Source organism: Centroberyx affinis, unplaced genomic scaffold, assembly GCF_046629955.1.
Source record: "Centroberyx affinis isolate AG114_WGS23_722 - 3 ecotype Tasmania unplaced genomic scaffold, CSIRO-AGI_Caff_v1 ptg007797l_1, whole genome shotgun sequence".
Classification (NCBI taxonomy): Eukaryota; Metazoa; Chordata; class Actinopteri; order Beryciformes; family Berycidae; genus Centroberyx; species Centroberyx affinis.
Window position 1 is genome coordinate 12501 of NW_027283919.1, and position 10000 is coordinate 22500.

The window sequence follows — 10000 nt, forward strand, 5'->3', positions numbered from 1 at the left end:
TTTTTTACATTCAGTACAAACAAGTTTTGTGAGCGTAAACGGTAATTTTTGTTAGTCTGCTGGACAATGTATGTACATAAAATTGGAGATGTTTCAGTATCGCCTTATAAATAAAAATATACCAGTGACTCAGCCTACATAAAGTCAGGGATGGCCAACCCACTTTCCGATAGAGAACACAGTGGTGAGTTAGAGATTTACAGTTTGTAACAAACCTCAAGCTAATATCAAGCGGACCTGTTGGACAGATATCTGGGTGGGAGTGAAAACAAGTCCAGATCCTGTACAGGCCCACGCTGCGTGTGTTGAACTCAAGCCCCCAGGGACCGGGGCCGCACTGATCCGTCGGAAAACAGACAGAGTTACAGACGGATAGACGGCAGAAACACAGCAGCCAGGCTTCACTCATACCAGAGCTGCTTCATAGAAACAAGTTAAATTAACTTGCACACATTGTTGTATCACATTGGGTTGAAAATAGGAAGGAATGTCTAGTTTCTTCTTTCTCTACATTTTCCAGGGTTCCTACACATTTTCAATTAAAAAGATTTTGTCTGGTGTTCCAATATGATTTTCGCAGATAGACATCTTGCCCCTGCTAACTAGGTCATATCACTGTATAGATGAAGATTGTTCTTCACAGCCACAAATATCAGAATATGCGAGATGATTGGCAGGGTTCCTACACGGTTTCCATTTTAAAATTCCATATTTTTCCCAGAGCCTATGTTCTTGACTGGATTTGATTTTGGTGGGTATTTGATATAACGCATGCTGACAGCGGCTGGGTAATAAGAGCGTCCCTCTATCTGAACATTATTCTTCACATCAACAAAAACTGTGGACTCAAAGTGGCTCTACAACAACATAAAAGCTAGAATTATGTGTGTGTCTGACCTGAAACGCAACATTTTCCATACTTTTCCAGACATATTTTCAAATTCCCAAACTATTCAAGACCTGCAAATGCTCAAATTCATTTTTAATACTTTTCCAGACTTTCCACACCTGTGTAGAAACCCTGATTTTCACAACACAACCTGTCAGCTCCACGGCTCAGGTGAAACTGTCTGTCATTTGACTGTGCGTTTGTTTAATGACACCCGGCATCCCGGTTGAGCGGAGTTTTCTGTTTTTAAGCGCTGTGATTGGCCCCAAGGTCCAAACACCGCCCAGTCGGAAAAAACTTCATAAAACGAACCGAGCCAGTACTTCAAGCTCCTAAAACAAGTACAACCACCGGTACTTCTGCTTTATTTATTTTTTATTGTCATTTCCTTTCTTTGGTTCGGACTTTATCAAAGTTGCTTTCACACCAAAATGATCCACACCACGGTCCCAATGGAAGAGGGCCGAGACCGGCGATTTTTGGCGAACCTTTTTGCAAGGTCCTAAAGTCCGGACCAAACGATGCCAGTGTTAAAGCCACCTAAATTAACTACATTTCCCATAAGCCCCTTTGCTTCGTAGCGTACCTAGATCGGCTCGCCTCTCCTGCTGCTCGGCCTCGCCTCTTCGGCTTATGCTCTGCATCGCCCCGTCCTTTAACACCGGATTGTTCAGACCAGGCCAGAGAAAACCACCACGACCTGGGGGGGGGGGGAGAGTGTGTGTGAGAGAGAGAGAGAGAGAGTGAGAGTGAGAGAGAGAGAGAGAGAGAGTGAGAGTGAGAGAGAGAGAGAGAGTGTGAGAGAGAGAGAGAGAGAGAGAGAGATTATATTATACATTATTCTTATAAATCTTTACTTCTAATCCTTGAAAATAAGAACTGTGAGACAATAGTGGGATAAAAAAAACAGCGAGGTAACAGAGGTGTGGAGAGAGAGAGAGAAACAGAGAGAGAGAGAGTTCAGGATATCTGTAGGTTTCAGAGAGCCAAATTTAAGATGTTTTAAAAACCTGGAACTGAATTTAAGACAAATGCAAAAACCAAAATAAAACAAAAAACAAAAACGGTTTTTGACTGAACATAGCTAATGAAATTTCTTAAACTACAAATGTGTAGAATAAGGAAAAGGACACCAGGAGAATAACTTTTTAAAGGAAACAAGCCCAGTTGTGTTTAGTAAAGCAGTGAAAAGAAACCTGTCATTACATGGTGAAAAAAATAAGACCTCTGATAACTGGATCTAAGACTTTTTCAAACTATTTTAAGGCCTGAAATGTACCTTTAATGAATGGATTTTAGGCTTGAATTTTAGATAATTTAAGACTTTTCTAGATCTACTTTTTAAGGATCCACGATGCACTCAAACAGTCAAAGACAGAAGAGGAGAGAAGGTGGTTAGAGACGGCGGGGTTAAGTGAAGGAGGGAAAAAGAGAAAGATGGCGATCGAGAGAGAGAGACATGGGAGACAGAGACGATGAAGACCGATGCAGAAAAGTGAATAAAACAGCCCGACAAAAACCAAGAGAGCAAGAAAGAGAGAGACACAGAAACTAAGACAAAGAGAGAAAAAGAGACAGGCAGAGAGAGAGAGAGAGAGAGAGAGAAGAGTAATCCCTCTCCCTAATAGAGAAGTGTAATGAATTAATCAACATTAACTAATGAATATTCTAGCAGGAGTCTGTGTCACGTCCATCAGCTGCTTATTAGTGTGAGTTGGAAACAGAACGGCTCCGACTCCAGGCGGCCAGCACACAACTTCACGGCAAAGACAAAAGACGTTTTAGGACTTTTTGGACAAACACGAGGAGAGAAGAGGAGAGGAAAGAACGAATGAACGAATAAAGAAACGCAATTTCAGGCCTGGAATCAGTCATTTTTAGGGCAAGGCCACTTTGATAAATACAAATTTATTGGGCCATCGCGGCCAAAATGTAGGGCACCAAGGCCAAAACCAGTGGTTATTAAAATCCTTTTTTCGGTCCTTTTTCCTCAACAAAACAAATATCCTAATAGAAAAAGTAAGTGCTGCAGTGTGATACAGCACATATGTAAGATGGCTCAGACTGCAAGTTAGTTAGTTACATGTCCAGTAACACACGATAACGTAAGTGTAACCCAGGTTATTTTCTGTAGTAACAAATTACAGATGTCCCCTAAACGCCTCACATGCAGACTATTGGTAGACACTACAATTTACCGATGTTCCCTAAACGTCTCATATGCAGGCTATAGCGTTTTTGCTGCTCTCAACCCGGTTCATTTTGCTGTATTCTTCATTACAGCGGCTAATTACCCGCTGTACATTTAAACTGACTCTAGATCTGCTCAAGCACTCATAGCTCTCTCCTGCTTTTAGCGACTTTCTCGCTAATCCCACAGTTGTTTACACGCTTTTCAGATCTGCTAGTTACTTAGCTTAGCAGTTAGCGATATCTTAGCAGTTAGCGATGGCTTCTCTCTCTCCCCTCTCAGTTTAATTAATAATTAGCTGTTAATGTTCACGTTAACGTTACACATATATTTGCAGGAGTGGGAGAAATCTCGCGCTACTGTTGATGTCCAGCGTGATGACGGAGACTCTGGGAAATGTGAGTTTGTTTTTGTAGTTTTAAATGAGGAAATCCTCAACTTTCTTTTAAGGCACAACGGCCAGTTGAAAACAGGACATGCCAAACTGGCCGTGTGGATAGTTAATTTCAGAAGGGGCATTACAGACACACTCCGGGGCATCCAGGGCACTGGCCGTTTGGCCCTGGGATAATTCCTGCCCTGCAATTTCCTACTTGGAAGTTTTAAAATGGCTTCAGGGTCAGAACCGCTTTAATCTCAGCGCACGACATACAGACAGGAGTTTATCTCGGAGACGTTCCTGACACATGAACACAGTTTCCCACCTGGATGGTTTGACATGGAGTTTTAAAAAAAAAAAAAAGAGGCTCAGAAAGAAAGAGGATAACAAAAATGAACTAAAGTGAGGATCCTTGTTATGATAAATAATTGTTCCTCCATATTTTGAATATATTGCATTTATATTGATACTTTTAGATTTTCTCACTAATTTATACTGCACATATTTAATATTTTATGGTATATTCTCCTGCTGTATATGTTTTCCATCCATTATTTACTTGGCTGTAATCCATAACGCTTTCATACTTTTCTACTTACCATGTTTCTAGTGTTGAAACTGTCAGCTGCTTATTGCTCTATTCTTATTTATATCCTATTTTGCTCTGCTGCGTCCTGTTGTTAGTTGCTGTGGTAACGGCCCAATTTCCCCGCAGGGAAATATAATCTTTCCTTATCTAAATGTATTAATATTTACTTTAATATTACATTAGCAAGAATACATTTAAAATGTATTATTAACATATTAAGACAATAATGCCATTAAAATATGAAATTATATTTAAAATATCATAAACTACATTAAAATTACAATTAATAAGTAACAATAAAATGTAATTACAATTAGTAAAATGTAATAATAAGAAAAAACACCTGACACACAGGTAGACAGACAGAGACAGACAGAGAGAGTGAGAGAGACAGACAGACAGAAAGAGAGAGAGACAGAGAGAGAGAGAGAGAGAGAGAGAGAGAGAGAGAGAGAGAGAGACAGACAGACAGACACAGAGAGAGAGAGAGAGAGAGACAGACAGACAGACAGAGACAGATAAACAGACAGACAGACAGAGACAGAGAGAGAGACAGACAGACAGGTGTCTCACCCTCTCCGATGTTCTGTCCTCTGTTCAGGTCTCTCTTCAGTTTGCGTTTGCTTCTCTTCCCTCGGCCCTTCTTGGACCCGGCCCCCGTCTCCGCCAGCACACCTTTCCACAGCTCCTCAGCCGTCACTGCACACACACACACACACACACACACACACACACACACACACACACACACAGAAGAAAGAAACAAAGAGCGGGGGGAGAAACAGATTACTCCAACTATAAAGATCTGGCAAATCTCATCCATTCTTCCTCTACTGAAAACCAAACACACAGAAAAAGGGGGATTTATGAGAGATCTGGCAACCCTCCACCGAACCTCTATCGAGCACACAATGGCACCCAGGAAAATAAATAAATAAAAGGGAATTCATCAGCAAAATAGTACTGGGCCTAATCTGTCACTGCAAACAAAAGACAGCACAGTATCCAGAGCAACACAAAAAGAGGATTTATGGAGTCAAAAAGAGGTTAAAAGCCTGATTCACTGCTCAAAACTAAGTGGGAAAGTGGAGAACAAGTTGTAAACATTGTGGTATATTCCTGTAAAGTGGCCCATTTGTAAAAATTCAGTGATATTTTTTCCTGTCTGGAATACAATAGGGCTGCAACTAACGATTATTTTCTTTGTCGATTAATCTGTCGATTATTTTCTCGATTAATCGATTAGTTGTTCGGTCTATAAAATGTCAGAAAATGGTGAAAAATGTGGATCAGTGTTTCCCAAAGCCCAAGATGACGTCCTCAAATGTCTTGTTTTGTCCACAACCCAAAGATATTCAGTTTACTGTCATAGAGGAGTAAAGAAACCAGAAAATATTCACATTTAAGAAGCTGGAATCAGAGAATTTTGACTTATTTTTCTTAAAAAAATTACTCAAACCGATTAATCGATTATCAAAATAGTTGGCGATTAATTTAATAGTTGACAACTAATCGATTAATCGTTGCAGCTCTAGAATACAACCTCTTGAAATTCATGGTATTCCAGATTTTCCATGACCATACATACTAAGCCTATCTCCTCTGGGGTAAATAAAGGTTAAACACACACACATACACACACACACTCACACATCTGAATTATTTCTGCCGGTACAACAGTTCCATTTTGAGGAAAAATACATCTACCTGTTCCCATTTGGGCCAAAAACATTTCCGCCATTTGGTAAAATAAATTTACTCCATTTTGCTATTGCAGCCTGAAAGAGCATTTTCTCATACTGTGCATACATATATGCGTCAGTTTCTCATACAAATATGTCTGCACTGTCCCATTTGGTAAAAAACCCATTTCTCTGATTTATTAGACTTAAGATGCATTCTCTCATTCTGTTAGAGTAGATCTGTGGGACTGTAGGAGAGGGTTTTGGGGGCTTTGAGTAGAAGAGAGGCAGAACAGTTTATCAGAATAACAGACATGAAGCCATAGCCATAAGAAAGGCCTGCTGTGTCTGTGCATCATGTTTCCCCAAATGAGCCTGAGGAGCACAGAAACAACAAACTGTGAAATATATATCTGCAACACCAGGGACATTTCTCCCTAGAAAACAGACACAGATCTGTTGTCTAGCCATCTGAAACCAGATTTAAAGGAGGGGCGTCCTGGGATGGGGCAGCTCCTAATATTTCTGGTGATTTTTGGCAATTGGAGGTGTGAAGTCATAACAATAAAAAATGTGAATCATGTTAGTCATGCCATTTCCCCAGAGTCACCAACTGTAAAAAAACAAAAAAAAAAACACCCTCTTGTCCAAGCTGTTCAGATTTTGCTGTAGTGTCTGAAATCTTGTCTGAAATCAACCAATCAGCTCTAACCAGAGGTGGGGACTCGAGTCACATGACTTGGACTCGAGTCACATGACTTGGACTCGAGTCAGACTCAAGTCACAATTTTAACTGCTTGAGACTTGACTTGATGCATGAAGAGAAGACTTGAGACTCGACTTGACTTGGGTTCTGGTGACTCAGGACTTGACTCTGACTTGTACTCTGATGACTTGAAAAGGTTTCTAAAGTCTTGACTTGAGATCTTGTGTTTGTGTAAATGACTTAGATTGAAAGTGATGAGATTTGTTCCAGCAGACGACTGAATTTAAATTCTGTTTTCTGAATTTGTATGGAATGATTGAATTTATTGAAGTTGAAACTGATTCTAGAAATCAAACTCATGATGCTCTTACCAAGTTTTTATCCTATTAAAACCATATTGCATTGAAAAGTCCTAGATATTTAGTTTTCTTTGAGATATTAAATTGATACTGGACTCTTGATTTGTTCTGACTTGACTTGCTGTTCTACATTTAGACTTGAGACTTGACATTAATGACATGGACTTGACTTGGACTTGACTTTGTAATCTACATTTAGACTTCAGACTCAAGACTTGAGCCCGACTTGGGACTTGAGCAAAGTTGACTCAGTCACACCTCTGGCTCCAACTTGCAGCCAGCATCCCGAAACAAGACAAGACAATCAGACAATGCCAACTGCTTGACTTTATTTTTTATTAGCTGCTCACCCAAAAGTCAGTGTGTGTTCTGCACTTTGCATCTGACTGCATAATGAACCAGGATGAAAACCTCACTGGATTTGCAGGGAGACTTTTGCTCAAGCAAGGATCAATACCAACCACCCAGAATCCATCTGCGAGGACTCTCTCCCTCTCTCTCTCTGTTGTTTTCTTCCCTAATTGGAAGCCCAGAATGCTGCAACACAGCAGACTGAAAACCTGACGGAGCGTCCTCACTGTCAGCTTTGCCTCAGGCCATCTTGTCTCCTTTGTTTGTTTGTTTTGGTTTGTTTTGGATTTATTAAAGTGTCATGCATCATTTAAGTGTGTATAGTATGGCATATGAAGTATACAATTAGTGGAAATGTGCTTATCCTCATTAATTTAAACAACAGAATTATGTGTAATGATTTCCCAAAATCACCATATGATCACGATTTGATTCCACTGAAAGACGATAAATGATAATATTGAATTATCACCCGGGAGTATGTGGACCTACAACTAGATTTAGGATTCCCACTAAAGCCAGGCAGTACTGAAAATACACACACTCTTGTGTAAGGTTCTGGGAATAAAAGTGTCCACCAAGTGACATACGGGATAGCCTAGGGAACTCTAATTAAAAATAATAAACTCTTATCATGCAAAAGGTGGATATAGGCCCATTTCAGGTAATGAGCCATAGATTAAGAACCATCTGAAAGCGCTGATAGAGCCGGTGCTGCTCTTCAGTGATAAAAACCGGGGAGTGAAAAGTAAAATGACGCTATCAACTTCTCCTGAGAGTAAATATTTAACGAGTCTTCATTTAGACACATCAGCCCAGAGAGCGTCGATGGGAAGAGATGGGTTCGTTAAAGAGAGACGAACGCAGCGCATCTGCATTTGTGTGTGTGTGTGTGTCTGTCAGTGTGTGTGTGTGTGTGTGTCTGTCAGTGTGTGTGTGTCTGTGAGAGCATGCGAGTGTGTGTCCCTGCCGTCACGATGCAATCTGTGAGTGAGACATGTTGACAGACGCAAAACAGATAATTATTTCAAACTGAGGAAAACAAGAGAGAGTGACTAATAATGAATGAGACAGAAAAACAGAGAGAGCGAGAGACAAAGAGAGAGAGAGAGAGAGAGAGAGAGAGAGAGAGAGAGAGAGAGAGAGAGAGAGAGAGAGAGAGAGAGAGAGAGAGAGAGAGAGAGAGAGACACTGCTTAGATGCTCCACTCCTGCCCAAAGTTGGTCTTGATAAGATTCAATTACAGACGTTAAACTTGTCAGAATGGTTGCAAATTCTAGCAGGAAAATCAAATGTAAAGGTGCAACATATAGCGTTTTAACATCAATAAATCATGACTACATTCATTTTGAGACATTAGTAGAATTACTGTTAACAAAGCAGAGCATCAGTGGTCAGGCTGTCAGCCTCTACCGGCCTCTACTCTGCATCCTCCATAGTTTCTCCACCTGGTGGATCTGGAGGGAAATCTGCTGGATCGCTTTACGGCACAAAACAGGATGAGGTTCTGTTCTTCCAGAGCAAACGGAGCTAAAGCTGAAAGAGTTTCTGGCAGCAGATGGTGGAAGGAGGGAAAGGAAGATGGAGAAATCACTTCCAACATGTTGATCCTCTTCAGATGAGGGTTTATGGGAAATGTAGTCTTAATTTTGAGAAACACAAGCACTAACAATACTACTGGTGTGAGATAGAGACGACCAATTGTTTCCACCATGCTCTAATTTGTTTATGGTAATTATACCAAGGTATCATAATGAATTTGACAATGATATATTGTCGTTTTTTAATTGAAAATCCAGCTCCTCTACTGCTGAACTGAAAATCAAGTCACCCCAATCTTGATGGAAAGGAGGAATACCAGTGCAAGAGACAGTCTGTATTTTCAACAGTTTTGAACGTTTTACAGCAACCAGTGTAACCGATGGTGACTGGTCAATGACAGACACTGTGTTCAGAAACTTATGTTCCTTTGATACCAGTTTTAGTCTTTTTTTAACCACAAACCCAGACCTCTGTGCTTTGCTGCTGCAATTCCCCGGCTTCCCCTCGGGGATCAATAAAGTTCATCTTCTCTTTTCCCTTCAGACTCAAACCGCTAAACCGGCGCTCACCAGCATTATGTGACTGTATAAGTTGAATATGCAGCGGCCTATAAGCTCCACCACTTGAAAAGCATCAGAATTTAAAAAGAGAAACATGGAGATCTTTCAGATTAGGAGTTAATCTTGTGATATCAACCAAAATCCAGTTTAAATCAAGAGGAAATTTTGTGGAAAATTTGTCGGAAACTGTGGGTTTAAAAACCTCTGGAGTATTATATGAAAAAAATCGTTGCAAAATGAGATATCCACCATTTGAAAGTGTGACACCTGCTCTAGCAAAATGATTGAATGCATAAAATTAAAACTAATTAGAGTACTTAAGGATAGAAGGTCACTTCAGTCCATGGTTGACAAATGGGGACACTTTTGCAGACTAGAGATATTGAATGATGAGCTTCAGGGGCTGGCTTTTGTTCCAACATGGATAAAGAGCATCGTGTACATGAGCTCTTCATGTACTTACACTTGTTGAAGAAGCTGCTGTGCCTGGTCTGCTGCCATGCTGTTGCAGGGGCCAGAGGGAACGCAGGGTTTCTCTGGAGAGAGACCGCCGAGACGCGACTGGCCAGCTGGGACAACTGGAGCGCTCCCCCTGTGGGCCGGAGGGGTACTGCACCTGAAAAGAGAGAGAGAAATGTATGAAGACAACCAGTAGGTATGAAAACACCAAGTCAGCTCAGGGAAAACAGGGCTGGTCAACTCACTTTCGATTCAAAATGTCCGGTGAAACTAGGGTTAGACTGATATATCGG

At 40.7% G+C, this 10000-nt stretch overlaps 1 protein-coding gene across 1 annotated transcript in view; it reads right to left on the reverse strand.

The window, feature by feature from the left end:
* mrps5 (mitochondrial ribosomal protein S5) overlaps window positions 1-10000 on the reverse strand; it is a gene marked incomplete at its 3' end in the record, with an annotated part of 16985 nt that overhangs the window by 5495 nt on the left and 1490 nt on the right. The window contains exons 2-4 of the mRNA XM_071513979.1: window positions 9712-9864; window positions 4622-4747; window positions 1476-1589 (exon numbers count right to left, since the gene is read on the reverse strand). Coding sequence (XP_071370080.1) covers window positions 1476-1589; window positions 4622-4747; window positions 9712-9864 — 393 coding nt within the window. The remainder of the gene's footprint in view (window positions 1-1475; window positions 1590-4621; window positions 4748-9711; window positions 9865-10000) is intronic.